We start from the raw sequence: 19,009 nt of genomic DNA, 5'->3' as shown, positions 1-19,009 counted from the left end.
GGCAGGCATCCACAACTCCAACTGATCAGACATGGAGAGAAAAAAGAAACGGAAATATGATCACGCAACTAAGCAAGCTATTATCTGATGCCTTTTTACATTTTCCCTTCCTCTTCAACTTTTCGGCTACTGAAAAGCATTGATTGCATTATTCACGGTCAAATACAGAGGACTTATTCAAGTATGTTATTTACTGTTAAACAAAGGAAGAACATCACGAGTACCAAGGTGCAGACATCAATTGTCATAATACAGAGGGGGTATAGTATCTAATTAGGAAGCATTACACTTGAACAAGAAGCAATTGCTATAACCAAACCCCAACCAGACATCTTTCGCAGAAGACTGTCAACACCAACCAGGTCACGCAATAGACCATCAACATATCCCCACCACAGCACACCTTTCTCAGCTCATAGGACTATTGCAGCCACATCAGCACAAAGTGTACCTATGACTTATCTGCGACCTGCACAAAATTAAGATCATAAGATCAAGCAACACTCAGTTATAAATTATCCAGCATCCATTTACTGTAGATCAAACTATTGACTACTGACACTTCAATTCAGCAAAGCTCTTCAAATGTCTCCCGTATGGAAATCTAAAGCTTTCCATCTAACTTAATAATCATCGCTCAGGGAATCATGATTCAATAATTGAGGATTTTTAGCTTATTTTGTCCCAAAACTATTTCTAGGATCCTTAAAAAGGGAATATCACTAGAATTATTTTATAAAGGTAAAATAAACCAGGGAAGGAAATGCAAGGCTTCTTGAGAGCAAAAAGCTTATGTGATTAAAGTAAAGTGAAATAAAGATTATATCCTTAATTTAAGCTTTTCGGTGAAACATGACTCCAATTAATGATATCGAAGCAATGGTTTTAGCACATTACATAACATGTAATGTACCTTACAGTACCTACTTTAATGTTTGGTGGTCAATAAAATTATATCACTAATTAATACTTCCTCCCCCCTATTTTATGTCTTAATTTGACTGGCACAGAGTTCCAAGTATCAAACACTTCTTAATATTATGGTCTTAAATATGTCATGTGAGATGTTGGAATAAAAGAAAGACTAAAAATAGAAAATACATTTTTTTTAAACAAACAAAAACGGAAAACAAGACACATGAATTGAACCAGGGGGAGTAAAGGTAAAAATAGACGAGGGCAAAAACCATGATAACTAAAGCAATTTTTTCTTCAAATTTTCTTCTTTAAAGTATTTCCATGTCATAAAAAGAAAACGGTAAGTAAATAAGTCATAATAAGAACTGACGAAAATTTAAGCTACTTTGCACTAAATATTAATTTTAAAGTGAATTCTCGTCTTGTAATTTTTTTTTAGTTTATGTTTTCTGATCTAGCAACCCTATCCTTTTCCTTGATTTATGAACAAGGAGAACAATGGGACACCAAAGTGGGTAAATTGATTGTTGACTTTTATTCCTAACCCTTGTATAAATATGGTTCACTCCACTCTTAGGTGTAAGAAGGATCTCCTTATCTGGCTAAATAGTGAACCTTGTGGAAGCTGGATTGTGAACATTTCATACACATCTTCTTGAGCAGAGGCACCATCCCAAATTACTCATCATCAAATTTATTTCAGTACATTACAACTAAATATACATATTTCCTTTGTTTTTCATTTAAATGAGAAAAGGATTCACAACCAGATTGCCATCCATTGTGTATGTATAGATCAACCTTCATGTTAACAACATACTTACATCTGGCATCTATTTTGTTTTTCTCTGATTAATTTCTATAGCACAAAGGATAAAGTGCAGGAAGAAGTTTAATTTGTTTCTTCTTTGATGTTACAAAAGTTCCTGTCCTGGTTATTGGAGTTGAAGCTGTAAGCATATTGGTTGTTTTAATAATCTCTATGGAGATATGCCCGATCTTGTAAAAGGTTATAATAGCATAAGTAGCCCAAATACCAGGCCCATATCAAACCGAACTAAACAAAACCATTGTTCAGTGTATTCATGTTTCCTCTAAAATTCAAATGTGATCCAACGTTTCACCCATGTTGTCAAAGACACACTTAAGCGCTGAAGGGAGGGGCTCAAAACATGTTGAGCACTTAGCGTCACTTGATGTGAACTGATGTGTCATCTTTGAGGTTCTAAGCCAGTAAGGCATATTTTTCCTTGCTAATGAGCCTTTCTGAAGAGGCGATGATCTCTCTCTTTATATTTAAAAAAAAAATCAATTTCTTTGTCTATATATTTGAAATCCACACTAATAATTATAAGTCTTGGACTAAACATATACATTTTTTTTTCTCACTTCGTGCCTTTTCCATAAAAGCCCACATTTAATTTGCATTTTGAGCTTAACAACTTAATGACCCTAACGGGTTTTTTCACTTGATTAGATTACGTTTCACTATCAACAAGCTCCACGTATCCAAAAGGAAAAGCAATCAAACTCTCAAGTGCCCTTGAAGCTAGAGATAGAGTGAGAACATAGTAGAAACTGGAATAACAGATCCCAACCACCTCATTAACCAAACCATGGATATAGACAAAACATCAGAGCACAGGATTTGGAAAATGAACTCTGCTCATTTGAATAATCAGTTCACTATCAACAAGCTCCACGTATCCAAAAGGAAAAGCAATCAAACTCTCAAGTGCCCTTGAAGCTAGAGATAGAGTGAGAACATAGTAGAAACTGGAATAACAGATCCCAACCACCTCATTAACCAAACCATGGAGATAGACAAAACATCAGAGCACAGGATTAGGAAAATGAACTCTGCTCATTTGAATAATCAGTTGCATGAGCCTGAAATTGTTATAATTGGGAAACAGGTGAACATAACATGATACCTTCTAATCGCTGTACAGCCTTTTACTAGAGAAAAATTGTGTCACTCACCACCAAATAATTATTTCTATATAATAAAAGACTCATTTTGGAACATTTAGTTTCAGGTATTCCTACTTTCACAGATCAAATCCAACGTCAACATTCACAAGCTCCAGAAATGTGTAGGAAACACCAAGATAAAAACAATAACAACATACTTAGTGTGGAAACATCAATATAATGACTTCATTTCAATCAATCCATAGTCAATAGCTCAGGTCATGTAACTAATTATGCTAGCCTTGGTATGGTAATCATCCAATAACGATTATTCAATTCTAACCTATGCAAGTGGTGTAATTGAGACAAATACCAGGAAACTAAGCATAAAAAACATTTAGAAATGGAACCAACAGAAAGACCATGAGCCATTCGTGAAGTTTAAGTACCTGGTTAAGAGGATTATCTGGAGATTTCTTCCATAGCTTCCAAATCAAGTCTTTGTACTGAGTGTGTGTCAGTCCTGGTTTCTCCTCCTTCAGAGCACGAAGCTCAGCCTCCTCAAAAGCCTACAAGTACAAGAATTAACACCCCAAATAAAAAGTGCAGGTGTGTCGTGGAGAGCTCTTAATCATTAGAGTTGTATCTGAAACAGCAAGCAAAGCTACTAAGGAATACCTTAAAGGCAGCCCTGAGTCTCTTCTCGGGATGCCTATCCGGTGGCAAACTATCTGAAATAGCCAAGTGAGCAATGGCATCATCCACAGTGCTAGCCTCTATAATTGAATCATCACGATTCCTATTGGTTACGAGCACCATCTTTTCATACTCCTCCTCTGCCGCCATACGGCTCTGCCTCCTCTTGTCCTCCTCCGCCTTCTTTGCCAATGCTGCCTGCTCCGCCTCCTTCCTCTGCCTTAGTTCTGCCTCAGTAACCTTTGGTACCGGAGCGGACACACGATTGGCTTTCTTATCCGGCTTCTTAATCGACTTCTCGAGTTCTTTCTCCTCTAACTCGGCAAGCCGACGCACCTCGGCTTTCTTTGCTGCGGCCTCTGCTCGCTTCTCGGCTTCTTCTTCACGTTTCTTGGCGGCGCGTGGCTTGGCTCCTTCCGCCTCGCGCCAATACTGGTCTTCTTTTTCTCGGGATTCACGGTCTTTGCGCTCCGATTCGACGGCGTTCTTCCGAGCCCTAGACGTCTCGGCTTTACTATTCACTCCCATTTTTTTCGGCATCTTTCTTTGCCGAATACACGATCAATCTTCGTCGGCGATTCCTGGATAACTTGGAATACAGAGCTATGTCCCTGTCTGTAGATTGTAATTGCCTTTTGTCAAAAGCTAAACGTAAGAGTTCGAGTATATGCTTCTACCAAAAATTCTCAGGAACCGAATTTGACGGAGTGGGCCGCCATCTATTTGGGCTCAGTCCATACATCATTGGATTTCTTTGCGAGATAACTAAGCCACATAGCCATTCCGAAAATTTGGTTTTTTTTTTAAAAAAAAAAAAAGTAAATACTCCGTAAAAACAAAATAATTACAAATATATATATTATTATATTTATGCTTCACGAAATATTTCTAGCTAGTTTTACTAAATCAGTATCATACATTGTATTGGTATTATAAAGACAAATAATTTTGCTTAGCTGACGATAAATCAGTATGTATATATTGTATTAGTATCATTAAAGTTTTTTGTTCAGAAATTACTCACTAGTCAATAGTAATATAAAAATATAATATATGCTTTTACTGTATCATTGACTATTGTGTAACTTCTTAATAAGAAATTTTAATAATATCACAATAATGTACATAATACTCCTATAGTATCATTAATTATACCACAATATACATATACTCTTATAGTATCACTAACCAATGAGTAAGTTTTGAATAAAAATATTAATGATACTAGTAAAGTATATATATATATATATATAAATTTATCATTCTTAATAAGGATATAAGTTGTAATATATACTTTTTTTATATATATAAAATAAGTGTTTTGAATTACTTTATATTGAGGTAAAAACATGCAATTATTTTGAGGCTATGAACCTTTTTGGAAGTGAAGAAACTCACATGTGGCTTTCGGACTCACGTTCATGGCCTTTTAAGAATATATATTTTGTGTTCTTCCTTTGTCTTCTTCTTTGTTTGTTAATGCTTCTTCTTCGTATCCTCTTGCTTCTTCATTTTACGTATATTGTAAAACATAAATTATGTACTGAAAGACTCTAAATAAATTAAGATTATTTAAAGGTAATTTTGAGTTGATCAAAATTAATTAGTCAGAGTGTATACTTCACGTATAGCAAGTGTATAATGTGTAGTTAAGTTATATTAATCTTTTTTATTATATCATAATTTACAGTCAATGTACAACTCATGTATAGTCAACATACACAATGTATGACTATTGACTATTTGTTTTTTTATATAAATAAAAATATGGCTATATTTGTTATGGTATATATTTGAAATTGTTGGCACCAAGTAATCAATTAGATAGCTAGTTTAATGAATTGAACCTGATCTAATTTAATTAACTTTATATAATTCCATGTCGCCAATGTGACTCTATATATATAGTGCAGTAGTGCTACTGCTTGAGAGGATTTTGGAGCGACGATGTGGGCCGTAAATTGCTTGTCAATTAGAACGAGTTGGTGAAAGACATAAGTAAGAAAGTTAGGGACATAATCTCTAAAATCACAACATGAACAATTCACATACACTGGTATAATACATGAGGTGACGTAATTCATACCGATCGTCTCAAGTAAGGAGGGTGTACATAGGTTGATTCGATTGTTTTTTTATTTTAAAAAATCTAATTCAATTATATCGGTTTATTAAATTTAAAAATTAAATTAAACCATATAAAGTCGTTTTTTTCAATTTCGATTTTAGTCGTTCTCTTGGATTTTTTTGGTTTTTCAATTTTTATAACTATATCGTATTTGAAAAAGCGGTAAACATATTTTCACTTTTCTGTATGATAAAATAAACTTAAAAAATTGTTAAGTGAATAGAAATTTTCGAAAAGCCTGTCAAATTCACATGAGTGCAAAATATATTTTTTGAAACATCAATGTTCATTATGCTAAACTAATAAAATCAAAGGCTAGATGCAAACTGAATATAAAAAATATTTACAAAGTAAATTGTTAACTTCAAATTTGAAAAACTCTAACAATTTAATTATAACTTCGGATCTTAACACAAAATAAAATATTTACAATTTTTACAAGTTAAAATTTGAAATAAAATAGATAAACATTGAAAACTATAAATTAACTTAAAAATATTAACAAAGTAGATTATAAATAATATTTTTTTAGTTATAAATAAAATAATTTTATATATATATATATATATATATATATATATATATATATATATATATATAATATTTACAAAATTTTACAAGCCCAAATTTGAAATTAGATATTTAAAATTGAAAACTATAAACTAACTAAAATTATACCAACAAAGTAGATTATATGTAAATAATTTTATCTATAAATAAAATAAATTATATATATATATATATATATATATATATATTTACATATACATATACATTGAAAACTATAAACTAACTAAAAATATATTAGCAAAGTACATTATAAATAATATTTTTTAGCTATAAATAAAATAAATATATGTATGTATATATACAAAATTTCAAATTTGAAATAGAATACATAATTGAAAATCATAAATTAACAAAAATATATATCACCAAAGTAGATTATATGTAGATAATATTTTTTTATCTATAAGTAAAATAAATTATGTATATATATATGTATGTGTGTCAGTTTGTTTTGAGTTCGATTTGATTCTTTTTTTTTTTAATATCAAATCAAATCAAGAGTAGTCGATTCTTTTTTTAACCGTCAAACCAATCAAACTAAATCACAAGTCGAATTTTTTTCAATTTTATTTGATTTGTCATTTTAATTTGACTTAATGATTCGATTTGTACACCCCTAGTTCAAGTAGCAGCCCTCAAGAAGGAAGGCGTAAAAGATTTCTATAATTTATTTTACTGATCTGATTACATTACTTAAATTATTTGTAAAGCATTATTAAGTAATTTACTGATCTCTTTATTCAAATTCTGTTACTCCCTTTTTCTAACTAACGTGATTTAATTTTCTTTTTAATTGATTTTAAAAAATATATAATTTTTTATATTTAATAGTAATAAATTTATTTTAAAATATTCATTTATTATTAATGAAATAATTCAGTCAAATAATTTCTATCACTTATTTTAGATCATAATTTTTTTTCTCTTTAATTTTAAATTACAACGGATGAAATATTTGTTAGGAAGATGTTGTCATTGTTCTAATTTGCTTCACCTTTGTTGTGGGAATGGATTTCAGAATTATTTATTTATTTACACAAGAACTGCTGATGATAAAACATACAAAATCTTAACAAAATTATTTAATTTTATTCAAATTACAGGAGATCATGTTTGAAATGATTTATTACTAAACTTAGCGCTGGGTTGTTGGTATATTTAAAGGAGGCATGGAGTAATAATTGTATATTTCAAAACAGTAAGAGAACAATTTAGATAATGGATTAGCATATGTGTATTATTAGTAACTCTAACTCTAATGGCCTACCAATATAATAGATTTAGATTGGTAACTAAAGAAAGAAGGGTTAAATGCACATGGGAACCAGCATCATTAACGTCGGTCGTTCATCGGTTGACTGACCGTGTTTACATAAGTTTTATATTTTCAATCATTAAAGAGGGGCAAAATTCTTAGAAAATTTTAAAAATTGTAATATTTTTTTAATTTCAATATAAATTATTTTTTATTTCATTTTTAGTAAAAAATATTAAAAGTAAATAGGATAAAAATATTTTAAAAAAATAAAATTACATAAAAATAATCTCATTTTGACCAAATTTTCTAGTCAAAAAGATTTTTCATTTCCAATATTGATTGCACACCGAAAACCCCCTCAAATTCAACAACCTAAACCCTACTATGCCCTTTCATTTTGGTAAATACATGGCATTTATTAAGTACTTTCTCTTTCTCTATCTCTATTTATTTGTTCATATTTCTTTTAATATCTTTTTCTATTTACTTGTTCATTTTAACAAATTAAGAAAGTACAATAATTTTTTTTTAATATGTCCTAATTTAATTTTAGAAAATTTTTAGTACTTATAAGTTGTAATACATGCTTTTTGAAATCAAAAAATACATCTATTATACTTGGGAGTTGCATAATCTTTTAAGTTAATGATAAAATTATAACTAATCTATAATAATTATTGATGTCTTAATATGTGTTATTTTTAAAGTAGACAATTAAATAGAAACACCGAGACAATTAATAAAGTGTCATCATTACAACCTTACTTTGACATTATTGTTCTCATAGCCCCTGCTAGTAGCTCTTCTTTTTTCCCCCTTAGCTTCTTAATTGTTTCATATACTCTTAGATGACTACTCCTATTTAACCAAATTTTCAGCTTTTATCTTTTACCTCATTAACCTAAGTAACAATTTAAATAAGAAATCTCTTATGTATAAAAAAAGAGATGTAAAATAAAATTCTCTTTTAAAAAGAAACTGATAAAACATCATTTCTCCCCAATTCAACAAGCTATTTAATATCCTTTCCACTATATATATGTCACACATATGTTGAATTGGTCTTTGTCTATTCCATCAGTCTCCTCTTTTTGAAAAAAGTTGCAAGCATTTATAGTATAAGTTAGAGAAAGAATTAATTAGTTAATTTTAATTTCCTAAATAACACTTGATAATTTGAATCAATTTTTCTTGACTGAACAAAGGAATGAGAAGTTGATTACAAGAACCAATCCTATTCGAAAAATGATGTCCAAATAGAGATAAAAGAAAAAGGCTGCTATTAGTGGTATATAATTTAATAATTTCGCCAATTTTATTTGAGAGTGTAGAGCATAGTTTAGTCATTAAAATTTTGTTAGATGACTTTCCATAAGCACGCCGGACAAACAAGGGTCCATCACGCCAACTGCAATCCGACCTGCCATTGTCACGTGCAATCGCAAGCCCCTAAAATGGAGTAGCACACTTCAATTCATCCTATTTTCCTCCGGGTCAAAAACTGACGTCGGAAAAATCTCCAATCTCACCGCCTCTGTCAATATCATATCTTAAGCTTAAACTGGAATGTAAAATCAAAAAATTCCCATATTTTTTCAGTAAAGCGAATAAAATCTCCCCAAAAAGAAATAACTTTCTCGTGAATGCAAGTATCTCTGCATAAGAAGGAAAACGAAGCAGACTACAAAAAGTTTCAAATTCCCGACACAGCTGTAATTATTTTCATTTAATTAAGCAAACCGAACCAGTCTAATCTTTTGGACTACCAGAGGGATGTGTGTGCGCCAATTTTAGTAAAAACACATTCATTTGATATAAGCACCGACGCTAGCAAATATATTATACTTATTTTAAAATTTATCAAATTAGAATTTTTTAGCAATTTGTTTCGGGGATTTAAATAAGTTAAATTAGCGTAGCTGTGGGACTCTCGCTAGTATTGACCTCCTGGACTAGTATCGATGGTGGCTCCATACGGGTAGACGTAGGCCCTGAAACCATAACAAAGACAAGACAATTACAGGGAGGACGTACGTGTTCTCGGGCGAGTGCAGACTCGGTTAGTATACAAGATCATCAACAGAGTAATAGGATGCATCTGCTGAAGCGAAGACTCATGTAACAACAAGCTGGACCGAAGCTCAGCCATAGTTGGTTTTGGTCGTTGAAGCTTCGCCGTAGTGACAAAGCTTTCATAGTCCGGTCAAAAACATACGTGGTATGGTATCACACTCACATGGTGCATATTATAATCTTGATAATTCACTCCAATCCTATTTTATATAAGGTAATTGTACTCGACATAGAATTTAAGAAGGAAATAAAATTTTTTAAAATTTGTGATTTTAAGTGAATGATAAGAATTTGTTTTATTTCAAATCATTTCATTAAAAATAAAGTAAATATTTTTTTATTTTAAAATTAAATTGTTACTTAATAATTCAAAATGTTATTAAAATAAATTGAGACGAAAAAATAATTAATCAAAAAATTTGATAAGGTCAAAATAAATAATATTATGTCATGAGTATTATTTATATTTTAAAACTCATTCTTATAAATTTCACACCATATGTTATTTTCAAAAACATGAGTATGATTTTTCCCCAAGTCATCAAAATATACTCGTATGATATGCGTTAAATTTTCCGTAAATCATCAAAATCCCAGTGGCAAACTGCAAAGGCAAATGCTCCCAAACGAAGAAAAGGACCAAGTCGGGTAGTAGGTATCTTTTTGTCGTCAACTCCTCAACTAACGCCGTTCTTTTTCACCCAACAGACGCCCTTCAAACTAACGCCGTCTAATCGTACGGTAAAATTTCCCACGCACCACTCTTTTGTCACAGTATTTTTTTTTTTGAGAGAGAAACAGCTACTGTAATAGTAGTACTGTGTGAACTGCGCTTTGGTTTGCTTTATCTTCTTTCTGCTTTTTCACCCTCCACCATTTCCTCTTCTTTCTCCTTCACAGCCATATCTGATAAGCTCTGTCTCTCCCATTGTCGCCATTTGTTTTACCCTTTTATTTGCAATCATTATGAAGCTCATTTGCATCTAGGATCTTCTTATTTACTACTTTTACTAAAGCATTTTCGAGTGCTTAACGATGGGGAGTGTATCATCTGAAGAAGGTTCTGATCAGCAGAGTGAGAGATGTGGAAGCTACAGTTTAAGTGCTGATGTCAGTGAGTCTGAAAGTTCTTCAAGCAGTTTCTCTTGTCGGCGCTATGATGCTGAAGGCGCATCCAGTTCTATGGCCTCTTCGCCGCTCCCTTGCCGGAGATTCACTGCCAAATCCGAGTTTCCCACACCAGTGCTACCTCCATTTATGTTCCCGGCGATTGGCGGGAAAGATGTGGTGCTCTGCAATGACAAGTCTGAGAAACGCCAGGCAGATTTATCTGGTTTGTGCATTTTTTTGGTTTTAGTTTAACTATGCGATTTCACGCCAATCCGGTAGAGATTTATGCAAGTTTTATGTTTGATATCTGTACTGAGCTTCAATATTACCTTCATTGACCGGATTTGTCATTGTGCATCTGTTGGTATTTTTGGACATTTGCTGCTTTTTTCCCCTTTAGAATGTGGGTTATCGTTTCTTGACTTTTAGGTTGTGTTTGATTTAGAAATTGATCTGATGAAGGAGAGATTTGCCAAGCTGCTTCTTGGTGAGGACATGTCTGGAGGGGGTAAAGGGGTTTCTACGGCACTTGCAATCTCAAATGCTATCACAAATCTTTCTGGTTAGTATAACTACGTCTTTCCTTTGAACTCAAAGAGTAATTTCATAAAAGATTGCACATCTGATTTTTTATTGAAATTGGGTTTTCTTGTATGATAACTATAGCTACTATATTTGGAGAACTATGGAGGTTGGAGCCACTGGCCCTACAAAAGAAGGCAATGTGGTGTAGGGAGATGGAGTGGCTGCTATGTGTTAGTGACTCTATTGTGGAGCTTGTGCCTTCCATTCAACAATTCCCTGGAGGAGGCACATATGAAGTAATGGCAACAAGACCACGTTCTGATTTATACTTGAACCTGCCTGCTCTAAAGAAACTTGATGCTATGTTGATTAGCATTCTCGATGGATTTCGTGACACAGAGTTTTGGTATGTGGATCGAGGGATAGTTTTAGCTGAAGGAGATGACTGTGACTCTTTTCCTCCTGGAATAGGGTTTGGTAGGCCCTCAGTTCGACAGGAAGAGAAATGGTGGTTGCCTTGCCCTAAAGTCCCCCCAAAAGGGTTGTCTGAAGAAGCTAGGAAGAGAGTGCAACAGTGTAGGGATTGCACTAACCAGATACTGAAGGCAGCCTTGGCAATCAACAGTAATGTGCTCGCTGAAGTGGAGACTCCAAGTGCCTATATTGAAACTTTGCCCAAGGTTTGCATCCTGTTGAGTTTACTTAAAGTAGAAGTTATAGTTATATTTAGTGAGAGTTTTTTGTCCAAAAAAACTGAGCTGCCATCTGCAGCCTATGTCAGGTTCTTTAAATAATTCTATATCTTGACTTCCTTTGTTTTCCTTGCCTTCTTCATTGCACCAATGGTTAATGTTGCTGTATCTCTTATTTAGTTCACTTGCACAAAATGAGATGAAGTATGCTACAGTTGTCTAATGTAAGTGGCTAGCTCAACATTTATGTTTTTGATAAGAAAATATGGTAAGAGAAAACAAAGTAAAGTTTCCTTATTAGATAAATAATCCGTAAACTTAAATTTCAGAGACTTTGTTCCCTTTTTCCCCGCATTCCATATTTGTTATCCTCGTATGGGTATTCTGATATCCTCCCAAGGACAATTTTAGAGTACTTGTTTGATGAAAAGAAATGCTGTTTACTTGTCAATTGCAACTGTTCATTTCTTGAATTGTTTCTTAATTTCTTATTGCAGAGTGGAAAAGCATGTCTAGGTGATATCATCTATCGTTACATCACTGCTGACAATTTCTCACCTGAATGTCTTCTTGATTGCCTGGACTTGTCATCAGAGCACCATACGCTGGAAGTTGCAAATAGAATTGAGGCTGCTGTGCATGTTTGGAGACTGAAGGACCAGAAGAAACATCCACATAAAAGAAAATCTAAAGGCAAGTCATGGGGAGGGAAGGTCAAGGGCCTTGTTGCAGATGGTGGTAAGAATCAATATCTGGCAGAACGAGCAGAAACTCTCTTGCATAGTCTCAGGCTTCGCTTCCCTGGTCTTCCTCAAACTGCACTTGACATGAACAAAATACAGTATAACAAGGTAGGTGATACAAACTCACATGAAGACTAAATAGCAGAGTGAAGCAGATAGGGGGCATAGTGATATTTGTTTTGATAAGGGAGGAGTTATTATGAGATATTTCTTGCTTAATAATGATAAATTCTATGCAATAGAACGTGTAGGCAGTGGAAATTCTAGTCACAAGTGGTCTCAAGGTGTGAACTGTGAAGATGCCTTTATTATACTGTTAAGGAATTTCATTCTTGATTCTATTTCTATATTGCCGAATATTGATATTTTGTGAAATGTTTCTGATGGCAAGCGGTGGATAAAAGGGAGGAAATGAATCGTCAGCTACTGTCATGAATGCAATAACAACCAGATACATAGGGACCTAGCTGTCTTCATCTATTGTGCTCTCTGAAAACTTAATATGTTCTACTGCAGGATGTTGGACAGTCAATTCTTGAGAGTTACTCAAGGGTCATGGAGAGCTTGGCATTTAACATTATGGCGAGGATTGACGATGTGTTATTCGTGGATGATGCCACAAAACGATGTGCTGCAGCAGAGAATACATCCTTTTTCAATAGGGGAGGTTTGGGTGGTCTTCCAGTCCAAAAGCGGATGTCACCCAGCCCCTTCTCTATACAGCATTCCCCATTTACCTCTCCATTTGCTACACCAACCTTCTGCTTATCTCCCTTGATTGGTAGCCCAGGGAAGACAGCTTCTCCTTCTAAGGCTGGTTCAAAGGTACTACCTACGGCTAAACTGGAGAAAGTGAGTCCAACTGATTTGGATAAATTGTGGTCCTATGCGGGGAATCTTAGTGCCAGAAGACCTTCTAAGGATGCCCCTGAACGGGACTGAGAACTAACCGATGACTAGTCAATGATGCTTTGATCTCAATTATGTTCTTTATCATGTATATTTCTTTTAGGATAGTGCGGTTGTTCAAAACTCTCAATCTGATCTTAATCAGTTGTTACATTGAGAAGGATAGCATTCAATGTAGTTGCATAGTTTTTGCTTGGCAAGTGCAAAATAGCAGCTTTCTTATGGTATAGAAAAGAAGTCGCTACCATTAGATGTAGAATAGTAATTGCATCTTCATGGTGATTGCTCCAGGCAGTTTTAGCAATTAACAACATCTTAGTTATTGTCTTCCTCAATTAATGGATGTTAGATGTGTGCTTCCATCAATGGCTGTCCTACTATTATCTCCACCTGTGTAGTGTTCCACATTAATCCTGATGGAATATTGGAAAGGTACTTCTAGCATGAAATGCCACTACAATGTAAGATTTGTGCGTGAGTCGAATGTTTTATAACAAGTTTGAATTTAGAAACCTTAAAGCGCATGTTTGATCAATATACCCATATCCAACATCATTCTGGCATCCTACAGTTTCAACAACCCAAATGCAGTAAGCAACTCCGTTCTTAATGTGAATACCTGACATCTCTTCCTGTACCTATTCCCATCATTGTTTTACCCCTCAACAGCTCGCGAGCAATAAGCAAATCCAACATGAAAACCGAGTTACTGATAGTGATGTTTTTTTATGAAGGGTGTGCAACTTCAAGCTTGGATAGAGAGAACTAAGTCTAAAGTGAAGGTTTCGTGGATTGGGAATATGTAGGCGGGTTATGCAGTATCCACGGCAGAAGATAGAATATTCCATCAGAAATAGGGCATCCAAAGCTTCCAATCATATAATTTCAATCTCTTCGTAGTTTAAGATGTCGAAGATGATTTCATTCTTGTGTTGTTCTTGAAATAGAAGCCAATAGTACTCTACAAGAGGAAATGTAAATTAAATTTCCTTCGTGTTTCAAGAGGTGCTGTCCAGACCATCTTGCCCTCCTCCACACAAATATGCATAACAACTCAATGTAACTAAATAAGTGCTCAAATAATTCTCCATTGAATGACTGGTAATCATATGTTGCTGCTGGTTAGCTGCAACTGTTCTTAAAATAAGAAAGGTGAAATTTATGTGAACCACATTTAGTAAAGAAACGAACACATGAAGATCCTTGTTTCTTTACCATAATACTGTCAATGAAAATAGTTTTAACAACTTGTTCATTTATTTGTGCCAGTCAATGCCACATAAGGACTTAAACCTTGAGCGAAATGTCAATTTCCGAAGAAAACCATATGTACAGTTTAAAGAAGTCCAGCATATGATCAGCTCTGGCTAGCTAGTTTCTTTTTATTCCCCGTCAAGTTCCAAGAGAATTAGATTTTCAGCTCATTCAGCTCAGCCTGCATGAAATAGCAAATGTAAGTAAAAATAGATAAATGTAAGCCCTTAAACACCAAAAGATAGAGAAAAAAAAAGAAGCAGGATAGTTGCTGTGGCAGTAGAATGTAAACCCCCAAGCTCTCATCTTGTGGGTGAACTGCAATAAGATATTTGATTGAAGTTGAAAGGAGTATTCACTTGGAAAGAACAGTTGAAGCGTTGTGGATGAACCATTATTTCACTTAAAATATTCCTCAAACAAGAATTCCAGCTTTACATTCTCTATTTCAAGATGTAGTTGAAATAACAAACTAAATCGTAAGACACTCAAATAAAATCTCAAGTTGAAGTTGAAAATATGAAATAGTTATCAAGGCGGAAGGGTTCTTGACCAGTAATATATACTCCTAGCACAAATATTATTCACCAAGGAGCTTGTCAGTGATTCAATTCAATTCATTGTGCCGAAATACTATTTTCATTGAAAGGAAGGTTAAAGTTAGTTTGTCCATCTTCAACTTCTATCTTTCAACTATTTTAATTAGTTTAATTGCCAGAGTATCAACCAAAATCAATGGGTCGTCCAAATACTAGTCTAAACATAGATAACATGGTGATGGACAGATAAATCAGAGACACATACACAGAACCAGGCATAGGAAGAGCCTCTATCTCTCCCACATGAATCAGCAGCAAGACATGGAATACATATAATAAAATCACATCAAATGCACAAAATTTTATAGTAGCATATAAGAAGTGTAAAGCAACGAAAACATCACTTACATCAATAGTTGGAGGAGAACAAATCCAAGGAGGAGGAGGCCAAAACAACTCGGCATAGCCACGGCAACAATTTATAGGACAAATGCTGCCATTTTCCAAACTAAACACACCAATGCCGTGATGCTTCCAGAATCCTCCATCATCCTCGGTGCTGCAGAAAAACAGATCCGAGAAGAGTATACAGTTCCCTTTACACCCAGAATCAAGCTCGGAGACCAAAGCAGAAAATGTACAATTATCCCCCACAAACAACATCCTATCTTCCAAACAATTGACCTCAACCCACCTCTGCATATCTCCATCCAACTTATAAACTTTGAACTTAACCGTCCTTTCGCTCATGTAGCAATCAAATTCCTCGTAAAACTCAACAGTCTCATTGTATCCAAGATCATCTTCAGGCCCAATACTCAAATACTTGTCAACCATTAAAAGGTCACCACAAGACTCCACAAGGAACTTTTTATCTCCCCCAAACACAGAATGAGCAACAACTTGTAATTCTGGCGCTGTCCCAGGGTTCAATTTAACAAGCACTCCCTTACCAGTATTATCAACAGCATAAAAGTTCTCATCTTTCATAATGACATCATCGTAAGGCAAAGATGACTCATCAACAATAGACCACTTGGTATCACCAGATCTAAACATCACCAATTTCCCAGAAACATGAATTGTCAATAGCACAAACCCATTCTTTTCCATACGCACAGCGACTTTTTCCATGTAGAGATTCCCAGCATCGGCAATGGAACTAGCCCTGGGTCGGTACTTTATAAACTGAAGAGTATACTCATGGCACAATTCGCGAATTGGGTATTGCGAGGAATCCAAAATCTTGGGGAAATCAGGAGGAAGGGGTTTGCATTGGGATCTGGAAAGAGGATTGAATAAACGCATCCTCTGTGGATTTTCGCGATCGAGCTTGATGATCCATCCATGGTTATTAGTTTGATTAGGTGGATGGATAAGGTAGAGGGGTGATTTGGAGAGTTTAAAACCCCAGCTATTTTCAGCGATGCCGTCATTGGGGAGAATGGGAAAACGGGAAAGGGAAGACGGGTAGGGTTTAGGAGGAAGAGAGGAACGCCATGATGAGCAAACGGAACGGAAACGGAGGAAATCAGTTTCGGTGGAAAGGTGTTTGGAAATGAGTTCAACGAGTTCTCTGGGAAGTTGAGACCATTCGGCCATTACTGTTACAGTAACCGTAGATTGATGATGGATTCTTGAATGGTGATGAGAGATTTATACATATATAATTTTGAGTGCAGTGCAAATCACAGCAGATGCTTCCCGGAAATAGCTTCTGCCATTGACACCTGGACCAGATGTTCAAGCTTCTTTTGGGCCGGTATACGGGTCAACCATTGCGGGTTCTTTTCCTCCTAAAAATCTCCTTACCATAAGCTTTTAAGAGTGAGACACACAATATATTTCATTTCAAACGTAAAATTTAGGTTTCACGTAAAAGTTATATTTGTATATTATCGTTATAATTATATTTATATTTATTATGACTATTGATTTGTATATTTTGTTATATATATACATAAAAGTATATATATTTGGTCTGCTTGTATATATCAGTATACAAATGGGTCTTGTATTTGTATATTTCGACATACAAATTGGTGCATTTATATGTTTCGGTATACAAATTTGTATATTCTGGTGTACAAGTGAGCCCCGCATTTGAATATTTCGATATACAAATGGTCCTGCATTTGTATACGGGTTCGATTCTCCCTTGAGGCTGCGAGTGTCACGACCGGAATCTAGACCCCAGACGAGACCGGCGTCGTTGACCTCTCAGAGGTCGCAGACAAGCCTGCTTACGTCATTCTTACTTTACATAGATTAATTTTAGCGGAAAATTTGAAATTTTTGATTCTTTAATCATACGTGCTGAACATTCTTAACATTTCGTAATCGTTCATCATCAACCATCTAACATTTAAGAGATAAGCAATTGAAAGAAATAATTCATTAAGTATTACTTGTATAGTCACGACCGGAATCTAGACCCCAGACGAGACCGGCGTCGTTGACCTCTCAGAGGTCGCAGACAAGCCTGCTTACGTCATTCTTACTTTACATAGATTAATTTTAGCGGAAAATTTGAAATTTTTGATTCTTTAATCATACTTGCTGAACATTCTTAACATTTCGTAATCGTTCATCATCAACCATCTAACATTTAAGAGATAAGCAACTGAAAGAAATAATTCATTAAGTATTACTTGTATATCGGCCAAAATAGCGCCAATACAAAGTTTGAACCAAAACAGGAAAGAAACGCTAGTGGAACATGCTCCGCTAGCTCAACTCTAAAACTACGCTAGAATGTAAAACGGTAGCATCCTCGAAAGCATGAGGACCTACCAAACTCCGGATGAATACTGATGTCCGGATAGCTGCAACAACGAACCTGTAGCTCTAGCGTCCACCTGTGCTTGCACCTAAAAGTAGATGTTCGTATGGAATTAGTACACACTTGTACTAAGTATGAGTATATGCAAGTACACACCAGGGACATGCATGAGGAAGAATAGCTCTTTCCTAACAACATGATTTTTGGAAGTCAAGTCAGTGGACTTGCCAAATTGAGATTGGGAAAGTTATGCCATGAGAGTGACATGCATCATTATAATTATCGTATAGCACACAAAACATAACATATTCATATAACACATAACATATAACACATACTTTCTTTCATATTATTCATTCGTATACCATGAGACCTTATTATCATAGACTTAACTTTAAGACTTTCCAAAATGAGGGCTCAACATATGGGACCTCAACTAGGGAGCCTTCTTTAGCAAACACAGAGTCTGCTTCACTCATTCATTCGTATTTCATTTCAATTCATTCATAGGCCAGTGCGAACACCAGGTATACCTAGGATGTAGTTTAAGACTCTCATCGGGTTTGCTGTGCAATGATCAGGAATGACCTAATGTCATTACCTGAATCTAGCTCACCTCTTGATTATCCTATCCTAACACCTTCGGTATCATTCATTTCTTTATATGATTCGTTTGAGGCTGGCCTCATTCATTCATTGGGAACTTTAACTTTAACCGACATAGATCATGTGAGCATCATGAAATCCAGTGTCTTCCCCACACCGAAAAGAGGTGGAATCACCGGCCAAAGCGATTCAATAACATGCTAGCGTATATGGGAATTTAACCCCGCCAGATCCCTATAGTGGCAATATAGGTTCAAAGACTAGGAGATGTATGGAGACCCATACCCGGCAA

The 19,009-nt window shown here is 34.7% G+C and overlaps 3 protein-coding genes across 3 annotated transcripts; 1 reads left to right on the top strand and 2 right to left on the bottom strand.

Annotated features, from left to right (window-relative positions):
- Nucleotides 1–119: 119 nt before the first annotated feature.
- Nucleotides 120–4,286, bottom strand: LOC101250060 (uncharacterized). Its single transcript, XM_004231026.5, has 3 exons — nucleotides 3,511–4,286; nucleotides 3,282–3,401; nucleotides 120–469 (listed from the first exon to the last, which is right to left on the bottom strand). The coding sequence occupies exons 1-3, from the start codon at nucleotides 4,066–4,068 to the stop codon at nucleotides 452–454; spliced, it is 696 nt and encodes a 231-aa protein (XP_004231074.1). The 5' UTR covers nucleotides 4,069–4,286; the 3' UTR covers nucleotides 120–451.
- Nucleotides 4,287–10,073: 5,787 nt separating this feature from the next.
- Nucleotides 10,074–13,902, top strand: LOC101249771 (rop guanine nucleotide exchange factor 1). The gene is made up of 5 exons (XM_004231025.5): nucleotides 10,074–10,890; nucleotides 11,113–11,229; nucleotides 11,334–11,872; nucleotides 12,382–12,735; nucleotides 13,144–13,902. Exons 1-5 carry the CDS (start codon nucleotides 10,593–10,595, stop codon nucleotides 13,567–13,569), a joined length of 1,734 nt encoding a protein of 577 aa, XP_004231073.1. The 5' UTR covers nucleotides 10,074–10,592; the 3' UTR covers nucleotides 13,570–13,902.
- Nucleotides 13,903–14,596: 694 nt separating this feature from the next.
- LOC101249500 (F-box protein SKIP23) lies at nucleotides 14,597–17,159 on the bottom strand. Its single transcript, XM_004231024.5, has 2 exons — nucleotides 15,738–17,159; nucleotides 14,597–14,971 (listed from the first exon to the last, which is right to left on the bottom strand). The coding sequence occupies exons 1-2, from the start codon at nucleotides 16,929–16,931 to the stop codon at nucleotides 14,945–14,947; spliced, it is 1,221 nt and encodes a 406-aa protein (XP_004231072.1). The 5' UTR covers nucleotides 16,932–17,159; the 3' UTR covers nucleotides 14,597–14,944.
- Between the last annotated feature and the right edge of the window lie 1,850 nt (nucleotides 17,160–19,009).

Source organism: Solanum lycopersicum, chromosome 1 (genome assembly GCF_036512215.1).
Source record: "Solanum lycopersicum chromosome 1, SLM_r2.1".
Classification (NCBI taxonomy): domain Eukaryota; kingdom Viridiplantae; phylum Streptophyta; class Magnoliopsida; order Solanales; family Solanaceae; genus Solanum; species Solanum lycopersicum.
This window is presented reverse-complemented; position numbering and strand designations above follow the sequence as displayed.